We start from the raw sequence: 22,846 nt of genomic DNA, 5'->3' as shown, positions 1-22,846 counted from the left end.
ACATAGGGATGCCAAGGTGGATAGCACATAGTCCGGGCTTTCTGGGTGAGTGACATCCTGTACCTCCCATGGCGTGAAGCACATACACTTGTATAAACGCACGCGAGAGTTTACAACCAGAGGGGCGCCTGGGTGGCTCAGTCGGTTAAGCGTCCGACTTCAGCTCAGGTCACGATCTCGCGGTCCATGAGTTCGAGCCCCGCGTTGGACTCTGGGCTGATGGCTCAGAGCCTGGAGCCTGCTTCTGATTCTGTGTCTCCCTCTCTCTCTGCCCCTCCCCCGTTCATGCTCTGTCTCTCTCTGTCTCAAAAATAAATAAATAAATAAAAAACGTTAAAAAAAAGAGTTTACAACCAGAGCGATGTTAGCATCATGGTGACAGGAGTTGGTCCTTTCCTCTCTCATTTTTGGGCACAATGAATCCACACCTGTAACTGAACGACAGCACCTCTGCACAGCCCACTAGGACACCAGAGGTTCATCCTTCTGTGCAAGGAAGGTAGGTGGCCGGGGCCTGGAGGTGGCTGCAACATGACAGCAGTGGTGGCTTTGCCAGTGGAGGAGGTGGGCAGTGAAGGGGTCAGTGGAAGTCTGCATGCCTGGCTGTGGCTGGACGGTCCCCCACTCTTTAGCAACCCCCCTATTTCGGAGGAGAGAGTGCCAAGACCAGTGGGAAGGCTGGGGTGAGGCTGGGCAGGGGGAGGGTGCACACAAAACTGAGGGAACTGGCTCCTGCTGCCTGTGCTGTCTGCCCAGGAGGAGCTCTGGGACACCCCCTCTCCAAGGTGGGGACGTACCCAGAGCCACAGCGCTAAGCACATACTTCTCCCCACTTTGTGCCACCCCCACCTTTTTCCTCAACCTGCTTTTTCACATGCTCCCAACCTGAGCTGGAAGACAGCACTGGCAAGAGAAACCAAGACTTATGCCCTAGCACCACCTTCTGGAAAATAAAAGAAAGGCTCCTATGGGGCCCATCGGTTGAACCATTCGATTAGACTCAAGTAAACAGAACCTTACCCAAAAGAGGGTCCCAGGGGTGCCTGGGTGGCGCAGTCGGTTAAGCGTCCGACTTCAGCCAGGTCACCATCTCGCGGTCCGTGAGTTCGAGCCCCACGTCAGGCTCTGGGCTGATGGCTCAGAGCCTGGAGCCTGTTTCCGATTCTGTGTCTCCCTCTCTCTCTGCCCCTCCCCCGTTCATGCTCTGTCTCTCTCTGTCCCAAAAATAAATAAACGTTGAAAAAAAAATTAAAAAAAAAAAAAGAGGGTCCCTACTTCAAGTGTGGGGTCAGGGATACTTCTCATCAAACACCATGAAAAATCACGGCCACATGGCCTCACAAAAAGCAAATGACAATTTTCCAGCAACCAACTAAACCCAAAGACACAATACTGTGAGTTGACTTACAAAGAACTCAAAAGAGCTGGGGTGCCCAGCTGGTTCAGTGGGTAGAGCGCACAACTCTTGATCTTGGGGTTGTGGGTTTGAGGCCCATGTTGAGTGTAGGGATTACTTAAAAAAAATAAAATATCTGGGGAGCCTGGGTGGCTCAGTCAGTTTTAAGGATCTGAGTTGATTTTGGCTCAGGTCATGATTTCATGGTTTGTGAGTTCCAGCCCCATGTCGGGCTTTGTGCTGGCAGTGAGGAGACTGCTTGTGATTCTCTCTCTTTCTTTATCTCTCTGCCCCTCCCCTGCTCATGTGTGCATGCTCTCTCTCTCTCAAAATAAAGAAATAAACTTAAAAAAAAAAATAAAATCTCAAAAAAAAAAACAAAACCCACCCACAAAACCCTCCAAGAACAATCAGACTCCATCACAGGAAACAACACAAGATTAACAGGTATACCAGATGGAGAAGAGAGGGTGAGAGGAATAGAGACTGTATTTAAAGAAACAATAGCTAAGAACTCCCCAAACCTAGGGAAGAAAGTGGAAAGTCCATGAAGCTAATGGAACACCTTATAATCTCAAGGCAAAAAGACCTTCTCTAAGACACATCACAACAACACTGTCAAAAGACAATGATAAAGAAAGAATTTTAAAGGCAGCCGAGGTGGGGAAGGGAAGGTAGTAACCAATAAAGGAACCTCCCTCAGGGTATAAGCAGATTTCTCAGCAGAAATTCTAGAGGTCAGGAGAGACTAACATGACCTCTTCAAAATACTGGAAGACAGCAACTGCCAGCCAAGAATACTCTCCAGATACAAGGAGAGGAAAGACTTTCTCAGACAAAAGCTGAAGAAGCCCATCGCCACTCAACCTGCCTAACAAGAAATGCCAAATGGAGTTCTTCAAGCAGAAACAGGACACAAATACAAAAAAAATCTGATACAGGTGATAAATAGCATTAGAAAAGTGTAACTCTTTTTAAGAATAGTATATTAAACACTGAAATACAGCATGAAGGTTAAAAAAAAAAGAGCATATGGGGCGCCTGGGTGGCGCAGTCGGTTAAGCGTCCGACTTCAGCCAGGTCACGATCTCGCGGTCCGTGAGTTCGAGCCCCGCGTCGGGCTCTGGGCTGATGGCTCAGAGCCTGGAGCCTGTTTCCGATTCTGTGTCTCCCTCTCTCTCTGCCCCTCCCCCGTTCATGCTCTGTCTCTCTCTGTCCCAAAAATAAATAAACGTTGAAAAAAAAAATTAAAAAAAAAAAAAAAGAGCATTAAACATAACCGTAGCCACTGCAATTTGGTGATGAAATCACGGTATCCAAAGAGGTAATTTATGACATCAAAAATATACAGAAGAAGGAGGAGTAAAAGGATGGGGCCTTTATACAGGTGAATGAAGATAAACTACTATCGGCAGCAAGGGCACTATTTCATCTATCAGACGTTTGGTGTAAACCTCATGGTAATCACAGGGCAAAAAACTACAGCAAAGACATGAAACATAAAGAAAGGACAGACAGAGCAAATCACAATGGAAAACCACCAACTTACAAAGACAGAAACAGAGGAAAAAAGAAACAACAGAGAGACAAAATAACCAGAAGGTAAAAAGATAAAAGGGAGTAGTGAGTCCTTACATATCAACAATCACCCTAACTGTAAAGTGGTTGAACTTGCCAATCAAAAGGCACAGACTGGCTGGTTGGATTTAAAAAAACCCACTCAACTCTATGCTGCTTGCAGGAGACTCATTTCTGCTCTCGAGACACAGAGAGGCCCGAGCTGAAAGGATGGAATTGCAAGCAAACATAAACCAAAAGAAGGCAGGCAAAACCATACTTCTATCAGACAAAACACACTTCCAGCCAAAAAGCGTAACAAGGGACAAAGGTTATTATATAATGATGAACGGGTCAATACATCAAGAAGACAATAACAATCATAAATATATATGTTCCTACACCTGAACGACAAAGTATATGAAACAAATACTAACAGATCTTAAGGGAGAAACAGACCATGATACAATGATAATAAGGGACTTCAATATCAGCAACATATAGGTCATCCAGACAGAAAATCAACAAGGAAATGTTGGACCTGAACCACACTTTGGAACAAGTGAACTAATACAGAACATGCTCTCCGACATTTACAGAATCCACATTCTTCTCGAGTGCACATGGAGCATTCTCCAGGACAGATCGAGACAGACCACAAAATAAATGTTGGCAAATTTAAGAAGACTGAAACCACACCAACTATCTTTTTTTTTTTTTTTAAACTTTTTTAACGTTTATTTATTTTTGGGACAGAGAGAGACAGAGCATGAACGGGGGAGGGGCAGAGAGAGAGGGAGACACAGAATCGGAAACAGGCTCCAGGCTCTGAGCCATCAGCCCAGAGCCTGATGCGGGGCTCGAACTCCCGGACCGCGAGATCGTGACCTGGCTGAAGTCGGACGCTTAACCAACTGCGCCACCCAGGTGCCCCCCAACTATCTTTTCTGATGACAATGGTCAGAATAATCAGTAAAACATAAATCAACAACAACAAGAAAATGAGAAAGAAGATCTACAAATATGTGGAAACTAACCCACTTCTAAACAATGGCTCAAAGAAGACATCAAAGGGAAATTAAAAATTGTCTTGAAACACACGAAAATGGAAATACAATTTATCAAATCTTGTGGGACCCAGCAAAACCAGTTCTGAGAGAAAAGTTATAGCAATAATGGATATATTAAGACGTTAGAAAGATCTCAAATAATCAAGTTAACTTTACACCTCAAGAACTAGAAAAAGAACACCACCACAAGAAAAGTACAAACCAATATCCCTGATGAATATAGATGCAAAAATTCTCAGCAAAAATCAATAAATGGGACTATATCAAACTCAAAAGCTTCTGCGGAGCAAAAGAAACAATTAACAAAATGAAAGGACAACCTACAAAATGGAAGACAATTTTTGCAAGCCATATATCAGATAAGGGGTTAATATGCAAAATACATAAAGAATTCACACAACCTAGTAACAACAATAACAAAAACCATCCAATTAAAACATGGGCCGAAAAAGTAATTGACATTTCTCCAAAGAGGACATCCATTTGGCCAACAGGTACATGAGAAGATGTTCAATGTCACTAATCATCAGGAAAATGCAAACTAAGACCACAATGAGATATCACCTCACACCTGTCAGAATGGCTCTCATGAAGAAGAGGGGTGCCTGGGTGTCTAAGTTGGTTACGTGTCCTACTCTTAATTTCAGCTCAGGTCATGATCTCCCCGTTTGTGGGATCAAGTCCTGCATCAGGCTCTGCACTGACAGTGCGGAGCCTGCTTGGGATTCTCTCTCTGCCTCTCTCCTATTGGGGCATGCACACACATGTACATGCTCTTTCTCTCTCTCAAAATAAATAAACTTAAAAAAAAAAAAAAAGACGAGACAAAAAGTGTTGGTGAGGATGTGGTGAAAAGTAAAACCAAAACCAAACCCTTGTTCACTGCAGTGGAGATGTAAATTGGTCCAACCACTATGGAAAATAATATGGAGATTCCTCAAAAAATTAAAAATAGAACTCTGTATGACCCAGCAATTTCACTTCTGGGAAGATCCCCAAATGAAATGAAACAGGATTTCAAGGAGACCTCTGCACACCCATGCTTATCGAAGCATTATTCACAAGAGCCAAGATACGGAAACAACCAATGCCTATCAATGGATGGACAGATAAAAAGATATAGTATACGGGCACTTGGCTGGCTCAGTTGGTGAAGTGTGCGACTGTTGATCTCAGAGTTGTGAATTCTAGCCCCACATTGGGTATAGAGATTAACTGAAAATAAAATCTTTTTTAAAAAAAGGTGGAGTATACATACACAACGGAATATTAAGGGAAGATATCCTTGCCATTTACAACAACGTGGATAGACACTGAGCACATCACGCTAAGTGAGATAGGTCAGACAGAAAGACAGGTACTGTGCTATCACTCATATGTGGAATCTAAAAAAAAGTCAAACCCATAAAAAAAAAAAAAAAACCCAGAGAGTAAATGGTGATTAGCAGGGGATTCAGGGATTAGACGAGGCTGGTTCAGAGTACAAACTTGTAACGAGCAGGGAATAAACCAAAGATCTAATGCTCGGCATAATGAATATAGACGATAATACTGTACTATAATTACACAATGTGATAAATATCGCTACAATCATGTTAACAACATATAAATGTCAAAATGATAGCTATACACTATAATTTTACACAATGCTACAGGTCACTTTTTTTAATGTTTATTTTGGGGGGAGAGAGAGAGAGAGAGAGAGAGAGAGAGAGAGAGAGAGAGAGAGAGAACGTGAGCAGGGGAGAGCAAGAGAGAGAGGGAGACAGAATCTGGACAAAGCAGGCTCCAGGCTCTGAGCTGTCAGCACAGAGCCCCATGCAGGGCTCGAACCCACGAACCGTGAGATCATGACCTGAGCCCAGGTCAGGTCGGAGGCTTAACTGACTGAGCCACCCGGGTACCCCTACAAGTCAAATTTATCCAATAATAGTAATAAAAGGTCTGGCATGCCCCACTTTAAGAATCTAAAGTGTTAAGGGGAGCGCCTGGGTGGCTCAGCGGGTTGGGCGTCCGACTTACATACTTAGGGCGCTCTTTGGGATGCACCCCCTGAGCGCCTGAAGTCCCGGAACCCCCCTTCCCCTGCGAGGCAGGGGCGGAGGAGGGTTCCGCGGGTGCCCCCGGGCCTCCCGCCTGGGGCTACGGGGCGCCCCCTAGGCCGCGAGCAGCGCTCTCCAGGGCCGGACTCCGAGGCGTCCTCCTGGGAAAGCGCGCTCCTCGGGCGGCGCCGGGGAGCTCGCGGCCGCTACTCACCCGTGGGGCCACCGCTCCTTCACACCAGGACGCGAGGGGCGCGCCCACGCCGCTCCCACGCCTCTCCAGCACAGACGCGGGCGGCGCCAGGGCGCGGACGGCGCGCACCGAAGCTTCCCGAAGGCGCACGCGGCGCGCACGCTCGGGCGCCCCGGCGGAGGGAGCGCAGGTGCGGAGCGCGCGGGCCACAGGTGCCCTCGGCGCCCTGCTCGCCGGCCCGCCCACGCTTAGCAACAGTGCGCGTTGCGTCCCGGGCAACGTGGGGCCCCGACCCTGCGCCGCGAGAGGCTCCAGCATTTTGTCCGGCTGGAGCCCGCTCGGAGGAAAAACCCTGCGCGCCCCCTGACCCCCACCCCGGCACGGGGCCAGGCCCGCAGGGGCCGCGGGGACTTGTAGTCCCCAGGGCGGGGGCCTACGGATCCGTCATCCCCTCTGGGAATCTGTAGGGTAGGGGACCAGTCCGTTTGCTTCACCTGCACCATTGAGTGCTTGCTCTGTGTTGAGCTCCTTGCTGGGATTGGTAGGTGAGTTCGTGCCCACTCGAGCTTAAGCAGGAAGATGAACTCGGAAGGTAGGAGGGAAGGGGGAAAAAATGACAAAAAAAAAAAAAAAGTGCTGTTTGAAGGTTGCACTCCTCTTTTGAGTTTCCCTCCAGGGGAGACTATCAGTACAGGCGGGGAGATGCGTCTTGAGGCTTAAATAAAAGACGGCATCTCCCCGTTTGTTTCCAGGTTCTTGACCTTGTGGCCTGTGTTTGTAAACTGCTTCGGCATTTATAGCATTTTTAATGTCCCCCCAAATCCCAAGGGAAGTGGACCCAAATCTTTCTTGACTTAAAGGAGCACGTTGATGCTTTAGGACTTGGTCCCGAGAGCAATGGATGATTTCTGAGAGCAGTTTTGATGTCTTTCAATGACTTATACATAAACTCACACATCAGAAAATCCTCTGGGGCACCTGGGTGGCTCAGTTGGTTAAGCGTCTGACTTCGGCACAGGTCATGATTTCACCGTTCGTGAGTTCAAGCCCCGTTTCAGGCTCTGTGCTACAGCTCAGAGCCTGGACCCTTCTTCATATTCTGTGTCTCCCTCTCTCTCGGCCCTTCCCCACCCCGCCCCCCAAAATAAATGAACATAAAAAAAAATCCCTTGCCGGACCACTTGCTCTTAGCTCTTGATTTCAGAAAACAAGATCACAGTTAAGTAAAGGATATTTATTCTCCAGTGTGTCAGCTAATGGAACACCTAGAAGTCATGATGCTTTTACTAGAACATTGCTGAATGCTGTATCACAGTTAACTAATTGTAGAATTTTTTTGGTTAAAGTCTACCTTTTCCATATCCTAGTACTAGTGAAAGACAGCTGGTGCCATACATTTTATTAATTTTGATTTTGACATAAAAAATTACAACCAAATGATTCTAAATTTATCTCATCCTAAGCACCAAGAAGCCTTCAATATTGGGGACAGTTCCTGGTCACTTTATCCCAGGTGTCACTCTTAGGAGACATAGGGGCCACTTTGTGTCTTTGATATTGTCAGGAGATGAGTGAGATCTCATCTCATCTGCAAACTTCCCAGACCTCCCCCCATGGTGTGCCTTCTGTCCCAGGAGGGAAGAGAACCAGTAAAATCTCACACAAGCTGGTGACTTGATCAAGGACTCCTCATTCCCCATGGTAACTGTGGAGCCAATGCATGCAAGGACAGACCTGAGGACAGGGAGTAAGGAAGAGAGGAAATATTTCTCCTGGCCTCCTAACACAGGTTCTCCACCGAGGAAACACCACCCCACCACCCATCCTCCGTATCTAGGAATGTTGGGAAAGGTCCTGATAGCACTCATGATCTTGTCCCACAATGACTGGGGCTTCAGCTGCTCTTTAATGGGAAAAAGAAATGGTGCTGAATGTTCCCACAAGGAACAGGACAGTCCCACGTGCTGAAGAAATACCCCACCCAAAGTATCAATTGTGCCCATGGTGAGAAACACAGCATGTCCCCATGGTGGAGTTTGGTGTTCAGAGAACCCCGCGTCAGTATACCAGCCCATGAACAAGACAAGTGCTCAGTTGTTCTACATGGGTCCAGGTGGAGACTCCTTCTGGCTGCACCAGGCTTCCAGCAGGAGAGCGCCCATAATAACCACAACTAGGGCAGCCAGACCCAGGCGGATGAGGTTGCCCGTGGTGTAGTCCCTCGATATGGCACCTGGGGGGACTGGGAGAGAGGAGAGCGTCAGCACCAGCCAGTAGAGGAGCGCCCGTCCTTCCCACGTGGATCTGCCCAACGGGACGCTCCTGCACCCACGTGTGTGCCCTGGCCAGTGGTCAGCTGTGGCCGCCCTGAAGTTGTAATCACTGAAAACCCAACGTGGGATTTCGTGAGGGTTCTAGTGGGTCTTCCTTGGTCTTCTGTCCTTTGTCTTCTCTCTGCTCGGTCTCTCTTCCTTCATTTATTGGCTCTTCATATCATTTGACCCTCCCACGTGTCCCTTTTCCCTTCTCCCTCCTGGTATTAGGAATCGGGCTTAGGAGCAAGACCAAAACCCAAAGATGCTGCCCCGAGCGTGGAAATGATTCGGTGGTTGCCTGTGCACCCCCTCCTCACGGCAAAGACTTCAGGCGGCCGTGAGCTCAAGAAAATTCAAGCCCAGTAGCTAAGCACCGAGAGCACTGTGCATTTCATTCCCACCGCACCCAAGAAGAGCTAGGGCTCAGTGTTGGCCTTGGCTCCTAATGAGGACCTGGGCTGGCATTGGCCCTGGCTCCTAATGAGGACCTGGGCTCCTAACCAGGACCTGGGCTCGGGGTTGGCCCTGGCTCCTAAGAGGACCTGCGAGTGAAGCTTCCATGTCACACAGGCCGTGGGTGCAGAGTTCATGTGTGAGCCCACCAGCCACAACGTTTCCCGGAGACAGAGTCCGTGGGAGGAACCCGTGGTGACGTCGTGGACCCAGGGTGCCCTCTGCACCTGTCTGCGCTGGCTGCACGGTCCCTGCTTTCCAACCAGAGGGCGATGGGCCACCACGGCTCACATGCACACGTCTACGGTGCCACGGAAGCACGGGGTGTGGCATCCGAGGAAGCAACGTTCTGGCCAGACACACAAGATGGTTGTGGAAGATCCTCCTCCACGGGTGACCCAGAACCTGGCGGCCGGGGCAGCAGCGCACACTAAGAACGAGACCGCAAGCCATGAGGCTGCCATCACCGGGACGACCCACAAGTCTAAGAGACGCAAAGGGTAGGGGAAGGGACGCTGACGGTTGGCGGGATGGATCGTTTGCAAGAACAACTTGAGCAATTCTCCAGGAATACAGAACAACAAAGGCCAAAGACTAGAGGCTAGGAAAGGGCAGGTGTGAGAAGGAGATGACGGTAAAATCAGAAGGGAAAGAAGAATCAGAAAGGAACAGAAGCAACGCTCTCCAGGTAGAAAAAAGAGCACGTCGTTCACCTTAAACTGATAGTGTTGTAAGTCAGTGATGGGTCCACCCAACTGGGAAAGCAAGCAAAACAGCCAAAATAAAGACAAGCTGAGGAAGCAATGAATTGACTTTCCCCAACTTCTGAAAAATGGTGCAAACCCTCACCTCTCACCCAGATCTCAAGACGATCGCTAGGCTGTGAGGCCCAGAAAGGAGTCCCGGTCTGGAAGTAGACACAGCTGTAGTTCCCGGCGTCACCGACTGTCACGGTCTGCAGGGAGAAGTCCGCCTCCTTGCCGGCTGGGGTCCGGAGCCGGATGGGCTCTGCCGCTCCCGCCTTCAGCAGGGCGAACCTCATGGGCCCGAAAATATTGTCTGGCCTCTGGCACTGCAGGGTCACGTCGTCTCCTGCGGTCACCACACCCCTTTGGTGTGCTTGCAGGGAAGGTTTAGGGAGACCTCCTGGAAGAGAAGGGGGGCTCCGAGGTCACGGGGAGAAGCCCGGGGTCCCCCACTCACCCTTGTTCTCCCGCGGGGGGTTCCTGCTGAGGGTGGGACACAGATCCCTGGTGTCACCCTCTTTCGACTCTGCGGGAAGGAGGTCCCCCGCCCCCACGAGCCCTGGATGAGGCCGACCAAGTCATTCTGTTGCTGTGTGTCTCCACCTTCTCTGTCCCGTCCTCTGGTCCCTCCCCCAGGCCCGTCCTGCTCCTCACCTGTCACCAGCAGCAGGATGACCTCACTGGGCGGTGATCTTATGTCCGGGGCCCCTGGTCTGTAGCACTCACAGGTGTAGTCTCCAGCGTGGCTGCTTCTTAGGTCAGTGAGGTGAAATTCAGCCAGGCCCTCCTTGGAAGCCGGTGATCGTGAAAAATCCAAAAGAATATTTCCCTTCCTGAGAGCAAAGTTGACATTTTTGGTCGGGGTCTGGCATTGCAGCCTTACATTGCTTCTGGGAGGCGCCACCCAGCTGGGCCAGGCCCTGAGGGTGGGCTTGGGAAGGGGCTCTGGAAGGAAGCAGATTGGGGACAGGATTTGGTGCCCTCGCCTGCTGTCAGGAAACCCCTTGAAGGAAAGAGAAGGGATGCGGGGAATTTGGAGCGAAGGAGAGGGAGGGTTTAACTGAAGGAACACTCACCGTCAGTCCCCCTGCTTCCTTGGCCAGCGCACAGCCCTGCAAGAGAACCGTCTGTCCGTGAGACCTGAGCCCCATCCCGAGGGGAACTCCCGGGGGGCCGCCGCTGAGACTGGACCCTGGAGGTCATGCATCTGGGGTTCTCATTTCCCCACACTGGCCCCTGGCTTCCGCTCTGCCCTCAGCTCCTGTCTCATTTCCCCCCGAAGGTGTCCTGTGCGAATTTCACCTGCCATGGCCCCAGGACTTCTGCTGGTTCCACAAACATCCACAAAACCCTCAATTCTTTAGAGTTTATGTACTTCATGCCACAGGAGACACAAAGTGTCACTGTTCTGTGAACACCTGGAAGGTAGCTGCTCTGGGCTGTTCACCTCAGCTTCCCCAGTGTCTGTACACATTCTGTACTGTACTGAGACTCAACAGATGCATGTTGATCAACTGAAGAGATGCCCCCATGGAAGCATGGCTCAGAGAGATTTTTCAGGTGGAAAAACCAGTGACTTTGGAGGCGGACAGGCCTGGGTTTGAATGTTGACCTTTCTGCTAATTCTCTGCATGGCCCTGAGCAGGAACCTTGAGCTGTCAATCTCAGAGTCCTCATTTCTCAATGTGGGCCTAATTCCCACCACGCAGGATTGCTTGTGAGGGTCGAAACGGTATTTCCCACAAGGTGGATTACAAACCACGGATGCTCTAGGAGCTGACTTTAGGGAATGCAGTGACATGGTATTCTATAGCATTGAATACCTGGGAAAGGCATTGAAAAGGAAAGGCATTACCCTTTTAAATCACTTCCACTGCTTTGATCACAACAAAGAATTTTTCAAGCTAGAGATCAACCTTTTCTGCCTTGTTGCCCTTTGTAATGAGGAAGAGCTGGCCATGGGCTCAGAAATGTGATGGGCAACAATGCATGGCTAGAATGTCCGATCATCTTCTTCTTTGCAATGTGTATATGTTTACATTGACCTATTTTTGGTAGTGACCCTGGTTTTTCTTTTAAATTTTATTTATTTAAAAAAATTTTTAATGCTTGTTTAATTTTGAGAGAGAGAGAGAGACAGAGCATGAGCAGGGGAGGGGCAGAGAGAGAAAGAAACACAGAATCCCAAGCAGGCTCCAGGCTCTGAGCTGTTAGCACAGAGCCCGACATGGGGCTTGAACCCACAAACCGCAAGATCATGACCTGAGCCGAAGTCAGAGGCCTCACCGACTGAGCCACCAGGCACCCTCAATTTTTTTTATTTAAGCAGTTGGCATAAAGTTTCTGTCTTCAAATGAATGTACTTGTTTAAAATAAAGATATTGAGCCAGTAAGATTTTAAATAAATAGGGATGAGGTAGGCCTACAGGATAGACCATGGATGTGGAATGTAAGGATTTGCATACTGGAAAACATTTGATGTACCTAAAGCCTCTGCAAGGTACCTAACACATATGAAGCAATCAATAAAGACAAGCAGGTGATCACATTTCTTTCCAGCCGCCCCCACCTCTAATCCCAGTATACAAGCCCAAGAAACTTACCAAGGCAGAGGAGGCAAAAGAATTCAGAGATCATAGTGGCCCTGCAGTCTGCTCTAAGGGCCCTTCTTCTATCTCAACCACGACAGGGAGGTAAGCTGCATGTGGGTAGTGACATCTTTGGCCAACCCTTCCTTTCCTTCCTCTCATGTGACATACACATTTTGTGTCCCACCCACATTCAGGAAACAAGAAGGAATAAAATGCTCCATGAGATCATAATTCACGCAAAGTCTTTACGTGAACATGGTGAATTCAGTACACAAATTCAAACCCACTTACAAGAGCAAGAGCTGCTGGAAACCAGGACCCAAACAATTCCCCTGAGGAGATGGAAACAGGCTGGTGCAGAGACCACTGGAGCTTCTCTGGCCTATAGGGAAGACACCGGACTTTGGAAGTGAATGAAGGAATTGGTGTTAGTGACTATTTTTGAATGACTGTTAACAGATGAGGTGTTTCTCTGAGGTCAGTGTGCAGAAATGGAGCAAGACCGATGGTTCATGGGGGTGTCTGGCTGGCTGGCTCAGTTGGTGGGGCATGCAACTCTTGATCTCAAGGTTGTGAATTTGAGCCTCATATTGGGTGTAGAGCTTACTTTAAAAAACAAGAAAGACCATGATTCGTGCATTTGAAAACAAATTTAGTCTGGAGAGTTATACTGTGTAAAGATTTTTTTTGTCTTACGTGGAAAAATATGACATAGCTATTGGTAAGTCAAACATACATGTTGCCAGCCATAGGGTAATCACTAAAAGAAATGAACAAAAAACAAATAGAGGTAAAAAAAAATAAGGTGGGGGGAGTTAAAATGGCCTATTAAAAATAACAATAAGAAAAAATATAACAGTAGGGGTGTCTGGGTGTCTCACTTGGCTAAGCATCTGACTCTTGATTTTGGCTCAGGTCGTGATCTCATGGTTCATGAGATCAAGTCCCAAGTCGGGCTCCACACTGAGCACAGAGCCTGCTTACGATTCTCTCTCTCCTTCTCTCTCTGCCCCTCCCCTATTTGTGCTCTCTCTCTCTCTCTCAAAAATAAATAAATAAACTTTAAAAAATAACCATAATTGTTTTTAAAACAAAGGCTTTGGAAATGAGGAAACATAAAAGAGATGCACAAATAGAAGGACTAGCAAGATGATAAACTTATATTCTGTGAATAAGTAATTACATTAAATGTAAATGGGCCCAAAAATTCAATTGAAAGACTATTAGACTGGGTGTTTCTTAAAAACCTAAATATATGCTGTTTTTTAAAGACAAACACTTTAAGTATATGCAAAGATGAGTTGAAAGCCCAAAAAACCCCCCACAGAAATATATAACATATAACCAGAAAAAGAAAGATGAAATGGCTCTACTGGTAGATTTTTTGGCAAGAAATAGCATTAGATATGAAGAGGAGTATTTCCTAATGATAAAATAGTCAATTCAAGGGAAATACATAATAATTCTAACTTTGTATGCACCTACTAACATAGACACAAAAATCCATAAAAGAATTGTTGATACCATAAAGAAATAAACATATAATCACTTTATCTTGTAACACATCTCTCTCAGTAACTGCATTCCATGTGGAAAAAAAACAAACCAAAACAAACAAAACCCACACAAGCCCAAAGAAAGAAAGAAAAGAAAGCCATTTGCTATTCCAAGCAATCAAACCAGGAGAAGGTAAATAAGATGCCATTTCACTCTATCTTTTTGACAAAAATTAAAAAAAAAATTTTTTTACATTTATTTCTTTTTGAGAGACAGGGCCCAAGTGGGGGAGGGGCAGAGAGAGAATGAGACAGAATCCGAAGCAGGCTCCAGGCTCTGAGCTGTCAGCACAGAGCCGGATGTGGGGCTAGAACTCACAAACTGTGAGATCATGACCTGAGCCGAAGTTGGACGTTTAACCAACTGAGCCACCCAGGTGCCCCCAAAAGTTTTTAATGCTAATATGTAATGTTGAATAGAATTTAGGAAAATATACATGCACATAATCAGTTTTTAGGATGATAAATCAATATTCTTTACTAAATGGCAACTAGCTTATGAAGCTTATCTGCCTTCCGCCACCACTACACAAAACATTTATAGTCTTTCACCTGGAAGTTTAAATCCCAGTAGTTTGCCCTGAGGAATAATTAAAGTTGTCCAAAAGATTTACAAGTTGCTCATTTTAACTATGTTTATATTAGCAAGTGAATTGGAAGCAATATAAATGTGAAAAAGTAGGAGATTGGTTAGGTACAAATAAGTACTTACTTCCATAGAGGGGAACACTATGCATCAATTTGAGTCACATTGTGGAGTATACAAATAAAATTTCAATTTTCCAGGAAGATATGATAATGTATACAAATATGTATAAACAAATAAAAGACTCAAAATTCTAAAAAAATTCTATAAATAAATCACGCTGTGGAAGCAATTTATGGTCATGTTGTGAGAAAGTACTCATTGGCATGGAACACTCTTTAAAATGTATTGGTTTGTGGGGCGCCGGGGTGGCGCAGTCGGTTGGGCGTCCGACTTCAGCCAGGTCACGATCTCGCGGTCCGTGAGTTTGAGCCCCGCGTCGGGCTCTGGGCTGATGGCTCGGAGCCTGGAGCCTGTTTCCGATTCTGTGTCTCCCTCTCTCTCTGCCCCTCCCCCTTCATGCTCTGTCTCTCTCTGTCCCAAAAATAAATAAAAAACGTTGAAAAAAAATAAAATGTATTGGTTTGTGACAAAACAAGATAACAGTATAGGATATACATACACGTGTGTGTGTGTGTGTGTACACACACGTAAATATATATTACCCCCAAACATTTCTAAAGTATGTGAACCTTTTAAAATGAAGATCTTCGGGGCACCTGGGTGGCTCAGTCGGTTAAGCGTCTGACTTCAGCCTAGGTCATGATCTCATGGTTCGTAGGTTCGAGTCCTGTGTTGGGCTCTGTGCTAACAGCTCGGAGCCTGGAGCCTGTTTCAGATTCTGTGTCTGCCTCTCTCTCTGCCCCTACCCCACTCATGCTGTGTCTCTCTGTCTCTCGCTCTCTCTCTCAAAAATAAATAAACACTACAAATTGTTTTAAAAATAAATAAAATTAACACCTTTGCTGAGTGCAGTGGTGGGTTTGGGTATGAAGGTGCAAGGGGTCAATTGGTAGATGATCTGAACTGTTCTGTATAAAAATGAGTTAACAAATTCAGAGTGGGGCTAAAGATGGAATCTAGATGAATGACATCATAGAAACCAGGGACATGTGCAGTGGGGAAAAAATGGGAGAAAATCAACAGTGGGGAGTGTGATATAAAACTCCTTCTCTAGCTCCTCTGTGACATAGCAGACACAAATCTCCATGGACCACTCATGATTTCTGTGTACATGAAATCTTTCAGGAAAGTGAAGAAGTTGGCTTGAAACTTTTTTTGTTAAGGCCTTTAGGAAGACTAAGGTGATATCGAGTACATTGTCTAGTTGGACAGAAGATTTCTTGGAGAAAGCTTAACAAAGTGTACCCGCAGGATCCTGGTTTGCCCAAAACACTATCGTTAAATGTACAGAGAGAATTATGTCTCAAAAAGAATGGTGGCTGTATGTTCTACCATATGGGATGGGCTGGTGTCAGATGGATAGAAAGCTACAACATTTTTGAGATCTACGCTGATAAAATTGCTCCCAGCACTACTTAAAGAAATTACACAAAGGGGCGCCTGGGTGGCTCAGTCGGTTAAGCGTCCAACTTTGGCTAAGGTCAGGATCTCACGGTTTGTGAGTTTGATCCCTATGTTGGGCTCTGTGCTGACAGCTCAGAGCCTAGAGCCTGCTTCAGATTCTGTGTCTCCCTCTCTCTTTGGCCCTCCCTTGCTTGCACTCTCTCTCTCTCTCTCTTTCAAAAATAAATAAACATTAAAAAGAAAAAGAAAAAGGAAATTACACAAAGACTTGAAGGCTCAATTTTCTTTGGGCAGAAAGCGAGCTGAGAAATCGTACCATCCATCAAGAGGGTCATATTCTCCAGGGTCCTCTTCAGAAGTGGAGAGGAGGGTTGATAAAATAAAGATAACTCAGAGGGAGGAACCAAGAGCTGTGAAGAACAGTGGGCTGAGAAGCCCTTCTCAGAGAATAGAACTGAAACTTTATGAAGCAACATTTCCATCCCCAGAATTGTGGCATCTTGCAGCGTTTGCCCAGAGTGATTTTGCAATTGCTATGAACCAGTGACTGCTGATGTTTCCCACAGGGAAGAAGCCTTTTCACGTGGGAGTGCTGTGGTTATCCCACTTCTGTTTTGCTATTATATGGAAGATGTATGGGACAGCTAATTTGTCTTTTTAGTGCATGTATCCTGGATCAAAAGGAGCCACATATAGACTTGATAATGATCAGTAGATCCTAAATTTGAAGACTAATGCCATTATTGGATGAAGATTTAGGGGAGCAGGTCCTGGGATGGAGATGAGCATATTTTGTACATGGGATGGATATGAATAACTGTGGCCAAGAAGTCATAGTGCAATAGATTTCATTAAAGCCCTTTGACTATGGGTTCACCATGTTATTTGCTTTGGTCAAGAGGATAAAGTGCAAGTGGTAATATTTTAGCTCCAGCCCAGGTCCTCAGGGGCATGGCATATTTTGATTCGGCCCCTAGTACATCTTCCATTTCCACCAGAAGAATGTGTGAGGGCTAGCACATTGTTCTCAGCAGGAAGATGAAAGAGCCAAGTCACCCCATCTGAATGCAGAAAGGGCTGGACAGAAATAAGTAGATCTGGGAAATATGGAGAGCATGTGTGCACATGTGCATTCACGCACACATTCTTATTACTAGTTAGGGTTGAACCTGGGTGATTTCAAATCTTAATGAAAATCAGAACTCACTTTCCACTGGTGTTTTGTTGGAAACTTAACCTCTGAAAAATTGTACTTAAAAAATAGTTGCAGGACAAGGTTGAGGTTGAATCAGAGGTCATATAAGTATCAAACAAGCTGTTTTTAGTAGACATGGAGTGGTCCAGGGTTGGGGCTTTTCTCCATTTCCGAAGTCTTCCCTTCCAATCTTAATTCCTCCAATACTTTCAATCCAAGTGGGATTTGTGGGATTGAGCCCCATGTCGGGCTCTGTGCTGACAGCTCAGAGCCTGGAGACTGCTTCAGATTCTGTGTCTCCCTATCTCTCTGCCCCCCCCTGCTCTCTCTCTCTCTCAAAAACAAATAAATATTAGAAATTTTAAAAAAATGAAGTGCTGGCATCTGCTTTGAGGTGTAGTGTATGATTTTTCAACCCTTGTATATCTGCAAACAATCATGTTTCCTCCCAACTCTCCTCACCTCCAGGCAAGGGACCTAATAATTCTAGAAAGCTGATGTATAGCTGTTATAACATTATGGCACCTGCACACAATTTCAGCAATCTCATGGTTAAATATTCATGGTTAAGGGAGAGAAGAATCATAGATTAGTTCTGGGAAGGAGGCAAAATCGTGCCTGGGCACAGCCTTACATGGGCAGACGAAGGCACATAGTGGACAGTATTGACTTTTTGCACGTCTAACTACTCATATCCTGTATATCCTGGTAAGACTATCTTGACTGGGACATTGGCCAACTATCACTTACTCTCTGTGGTTAAATGAGATTGATCCAACTTTCTAGCTGCAGGTGTGCTCATTGCCCCAGAAAGGCCAATCAGCATAATCTATCACACTGGCTACATTGATCAATTTAGGAACAGATATGTAAACCAAGATCAAGCAATGTTGAGTCTGCCTTATGAGTTTTGTTGCAAGTGTTAGCGCGAGCATACTATTTTTTTTTTCAAGTACATTATTTCTGCCTGGATATGCTGGTGGATATCTTCCCAGAACATAATGAGAAATAACCTGAGAGTGAAGTCTACACAGTGGGAAGTGGCGCCCAGACATGGAGAAAGACAGAGTTCTATTATTTGAGCATTTGGATCTACCCATGCTTGAACCCATTACAACGCTAGTGTTTTCAGTTATGTGAGGCAATCATTAATTAACAAGAGTCTTAACTAACTTGGGAAGCAATGAGTAGCTGGGAAAGAAAGATGTGTGTTATACTTTTAGAGAGGAATTTTCTCCCTTAATTCATCAATATTTCCTCCTTTGTTCCTGGAAAATGGAATTACACTCTCCCCGTGAGGGGAAAAAAATTGAATGGAAGCTTTCCAATTTCCCTTGATTACTTTCTCTTCTGTAAAAGAAAGCACACTAAAAATCCAATGTGTGACCCATTTGGCAAGGTTTACTAAGAGACAAGTTTACTCAGCTTCAAAGGCAGACATCCATTTCTGCTTTCTTGTTGACCAACCTGCTCTCATGGGCAGCGGGTGCCCAGCTTTTACCAGAGACTCCTGCATTTTAGACATTACCATGTGCTTGCCCAGCCACTGTACTGTGCTGATGCTAAATTTCTGGTTTTGATAATGTACTGTATTTCTATTACCATTAGGGAAAGCTGGTTGATGGGCACATGGGAACCCTGTATTTTTTTTTTTTTGCAACTCTAAAACATTTTCCAAGACAATTATTATATATTTTTTAAAGAAAATATCTTGGTCAGGACTTTAGATGAGATAAGACAGATCTCGGGGTGGGTGGAGCCACACACACCGGATTTATGAAGGAGATGTTGTCATTGATCATTTCCTGGCTTGGTTGTGAGAAGGAAACTCTACACCAGGTGGTGGAGAACCAAAGTGTCAGGGTGAAACCTCTGCCCACACAGCCTGGGCACAAAGTGGCAGGAGGGAGCCATGATGGCCCAGTCCCCCTTCTTCCTTTGAACTATAAAACTGAAGACAGGATCTCGGTCTGGGTGGAAGGGACACTATGATCACAGAATTCCTGTCCTTGCTTTGCCTCGGTGAGTCTCCAGGACTGGGATGGATGGGTTTGGGTGGGTGAGAAAATTTACCATGAAGTGGAGGTTGATGTGAATTGATGGCTTCTGTGTCTTAGACACATGCCACCTGTCAGACTTTGGTGGGCTGTGGTACAACATGCCTCTGTACTGGTGCTTGCACATAAGGAATGAGGAACCAAGGTTCAGAGATGTGTAGTGACACCCTGGTTTACTCAGCTGTGAAATGCAGAGCTCCCATGGGGTCCCCAAACCTGTTTTGTCTAAATACCAGTCTTGCCATGAATGCTTGTAGGCATATAGGAGGGTGGGGTATGTACAGTGTGGAGTGGTGAGTTTGGGTACAAATCAGGAATTCAGTGAAGAGTTATGCTGCAGACAATGGATGACATGAAAATTTTCTGGCCAGCCCTATCCTCAGCCTGATTTTAACTGTCCTCAACTTGAACGTGATGTAATCAGATGGATCTGAGCCTGTAGAAAGGAACGCCTCAATTATAACTGTGGCTTGGTCACACAGGAGCCCTAGACTTTGAACCAGCAGCTCCACTGACCAAGCCCCCACTTCCTCCACTTCATGAGTAGGAGGTGAAGGGTGTGTGTGGAGGACAGCAGGACTTCTCATCTGCCCCAGTTCCTTCCTCCTTCTTCTGGGGTATAGACCTTCCCTTTGGGGTATTGTTCCTCCCACACACACATTTGAGCTTCTGGGGTGGCTGTCAGTCACTGTACCCCAAACCTCCAAACCTCCCGCTGTAGGGCAGAATAATATGGGAAGTCAAGAGAGTGACCTTTTCCTGCCCATATTCATTTCCTGGGGCTGCTGTCACAAAGTGCCACAAGCCAAGTGGCTTAAAACCATAAAAATGTATTCTCTCACAGTTCTGGAGGCCAGAAGTCCAAGATCAAGGTGCAGAGCTGGTTCCTTGTGAGGGCTCTGAGGCTCGAAGGGAGAATCTGTTCCCAGCTCTCCTCGCTTCTGGGGATGGCAGGCAGTCCTTGGGCTCCTTGTCTGTAGATACTTTGCTGGGATCTCTCATGTCTTCAAATGGCCGTCTTCCCTCTGTGTCGGTCTCCATGTCTCTCCACCTCTTCTTATGCAGACACCAGTCATACTAGATTAGGGGGCCATCCTACTCCCCAATAACACTATTTCCAAATAACATATTAGGACTTGAACGTATCTTTTGAGGGGGACACAAATCAACCCATAAGACTGTCCTTCTCTTTGACCATAATCATTATTCCAGGGATGATGCAAAGCAAGCCAGTCCAGTTCTGTCGGGAAGTTTCTCAAACTGGCATCAGGACACAGATAAATTTTGGTCCTCTATGAAGTGACCTTCCAAAGATGCCAGACTGTAGTTGCCCTCAGCCCCGCTCCCAGGCTCTTGGTCCTATCCTGACCATATCCAGAGGGAGTGATGCATGCCAGTGAAGAGAAAAGGCCCTAACAGCACTGAATCCCTGGATCAGATGGCTCTAGAGGCCAGCCAGATCCACCATTGCACTTGACGGAGGTTGCTTGCGATACAACTAGGCATTTCCACTTAATCTTATTTCAGGTGGACTTTTGATACCTGAATCTTTGTGCATCTTTAGGGCAAAAGTACCCAACTTACATAAAAATGTTTAAATGTATTGAGGTACAGTTCACATAAGAGTAACCATTTTAAAGTATTCAATTTAGTGGCATGGTAGAGATTCACAATGTTATGTAACCACCACAAAATGACTTCATCACCCTTAAAGGAAATACTATACCCACAAGGCAGTCACTCATCATCCTAACCCTAACCCTAACCCTAACCCTTCCCCCAGACCCTGGCAGTCACCAATCTACTCTCTGTCTCTCTAGATTGAACTATTCTGGACGTATCATGTAAATGGAATCATATGACATGTGACCTTTCATGTCTGGCTTCTTTTTCTTGGTATATTTGTAAGGTCCATCCATGGTGCAGCATGTATCGCTGTGACATTTATTTCTATAATGGAATAAGATAATATTTTATATAATATACTATAATCTGAATAATCTTTTACATAAAAATTTTCAAGCTTTCCAGATGATGGGTTCAAAGGATCTGTTAAGTTGTAATTTAACGATAACTGGGAGACCCAAGTTTGGCACCCAGTTCTAATGTGTGAGGGTGGGACCCTGACACCACCAAGCAAGTCTTGAACACCAGTTGGGTATACTATAATTTCACTCAATTGTGATACTATCTAGCTGGAGGTAGCATCAGATCCTATAGGTAAGGTGTCAGTTCTACAAGAACGTCCCCTCTCCATTTCAGATGCCAGTCACCAGTTCAGGTGGTCACCTGGGCTTGTGATCAACTGTCTATATATCAGGAGTTCCCATGACCCCCTCTTTTGGTCCAATTAGTTTGCTAGAGAAGCTCATAGAATTCACAGAAATGTTTTACTTACTATATTACTAGAATATTACAGGGGCGCCTGGGTGGCTCAGTCGGTTAAGCGGCCGACTTCAGCTCAGGTCACGATCTCGCGGTCCGTGAGTTCGAGCCCCGCGTCGGGCTCTGGGCTGATGGCTCAGAGCCTGGAGCCTGCTTCCGATTCTGTGTCTCCCTCTCTCTCTGCCCCTCCCCCGTTCATGCTGTGTCTCTCTCTGTCTCAAAAATAAACGTTAAAACAAAAATTAATAAAAAAAGAATATTATAAATATAAAAATATAAATATATATGGCTCTGGAACAGCCAGATGGAAGACGTGTGGAGGGCCAGGTATGGGGAAAGAGCACAGAGTTTCCATGTCTTCTCCAGGTGCACCATTCTCCCCTTCACCTCCATATGTTCACCAACCTGGAAGCTCTCTGAACTCATCCTTTAGAGCTTTTATAGAGGTTTCATTCCATAGGCATGGTTGATGAAATCATTGGCCATTGGTGATTGATTCCATCTCCAGCCCCTCTCCCCTCCCCAGAGGCCAGTGAGGTGGGACTGAAAGTTCCAGCCTTGTCCTCCTAGGGTTGATTCCCTTGGCAACCAGTCCCCATCCTTAGGTGTGGTCCAAAAGTCCCTTCATTTACATAATGAAAGAATGCTTATCGCTTTCAACACTTAGAAAATTTCGAGGGTTTCAGGACCTCTGTGCCAGGAACCAGGACAGAAACCAAACGTATGTTTCTTACCATAAATCACAGTATCACATTAGTTTTTAGGGAACTGTGGTCTCTAGGGTCCCCACTCCTTCCTATCTAAGTAAAGGTAATAGCCCCTAACTAGGCTGGACATTGTACAGCTCTCCATTTGATGTATGTAAAGGCCATTCCAAATGTTAGATGTAGGATATATGGTAGAGGTGGGCAAATATGGTAGCTGTATGGCAAGTGACAGTCATCTGCAAAGGACCTGCTAAGTCATACGAGTATGTAAATGGTCATTGTTTGTAAAGCATCAGCCAAACGACAGATACTTGATCATTGGTAGTTTCTCTATTGTATTGTGGGAAATGTGCTTTTTCAGGTTATCCTGAATGCCACTGGGTTTCTTCCCCTTAATGACAGCGTTCTCCATTTCAGTCTTCCTTGTCTAAGTCAGCTGTCGTCCCTTGTTAGGAGAGATGGACAAGTTC

The 22,846-nt window shown here is 46.0% G+C and overlaps 2 protein-coding genes across 5 annotated transcripts in view; one reads left to right on the top strand and one right to left on the bottom strand.

The window, feature by feature from the left end:
• Positions 1–7,476: 7,476 nt before the first annotated feature.
• LOC124527757 (T-cell-interacting, activating receptor on myeloid cells protein 1-like) lies at positions 7,477–21,725 on the bottom strand. Of its 2 annotated transcripts, XM_047100954.1 has the most exons (6): positions 21,683–21,725; positions 21,155–21,234; positions 10,849–10,884; positions 10,427–10,717; positions 9,876–10,172; positions 7,477–8,500 (listed from the first exon to the last, which is right to left on the bottom strand). In XM_047100954.1, exons 2-6 carry the CDS (start codon positions 21,201–21,203, stop codon positions 8,358–8,360), a joined length of 816 nt encoding a protein of 271 aa, XP_046956910.1. In that variant the 5' UTR covers positions 21,204–21,234; positions 21,683–21,725; the 3' UTR covers positions 7,477–8,357. The 2 variants fall into 2 exon arrangements, with proteins under 2 accessions (XP_046956910.1, XP_046956911.1); XM_047100955.1 differs by having other exon boundaries at positions 21,155–21,711.
• VSTM1 (V-set and transmembrane domain containing 1) overlaps positions 19,052–22,846 on the top strand; it is a 17,456-nt gene continuing 13,661 nt past the window's right edge. For 2 of the 3 annotated variants that reach the window (XM_047100958.1, XM_047100959.1), the window contains exon 1: positions 19,052–19,249. In XM_047100958.1, the coding sequence (XP_046956914.1) occupies positions 19,216–19,249 (34 nt within the window). In that variant the 5' untranslated portion in view covers positions 19,052–19,215. The remainder of the gene's footprint in view (positions 19,250–22,846) is intronic. The other variant, XM_047100957.1, reaches the window with a different exon arrangement.

This window comes from Lynx rufus, unplaced genomic scaffold (genome assembly GCF_022079265.1).
Source record: "Lynx rufus isolate CCGP_SWC_20201006 ecotype Redwood Valley unplaced genomic scaffold, mLynRuf1.p SCAF_54, whole genome shotgun sequence".
Classification (NCBI taxonomy): Eukaryota; Metazoa; Chordata; class Mammalia; order Carnivora; family Felidae; genus Lynx; species Lynx rufus.
This window is presented reverse-complemented; position numbering and strand designations above follow the sequence as displayed.

Bases quoted from the DNA above. Each gene is read 5' to 3' on its own strand.
- LOC124527757 (XM_047100954.1), bottom strand. From the start codon at position 21,203: ATGGATGGACCTTACAAATATACCAAGAAAAAGAAGCCAGACATGAAA. The intron at 10,885-21,154 runs GTCACATGTCAT...GTTCTCTTGCAG, and splicing joins AAAGAAGCCAGACATGAAAG to GGCTGTGCGCTGGCCAAGGA. The intron at 10,173-10,426 runs GTGAGGAGCAGG...CTTCTCTTCCAG, and splicing joins CATCCTGCTGCTGGTGACAG to GAGGTCTCCCTAAACCTTCC.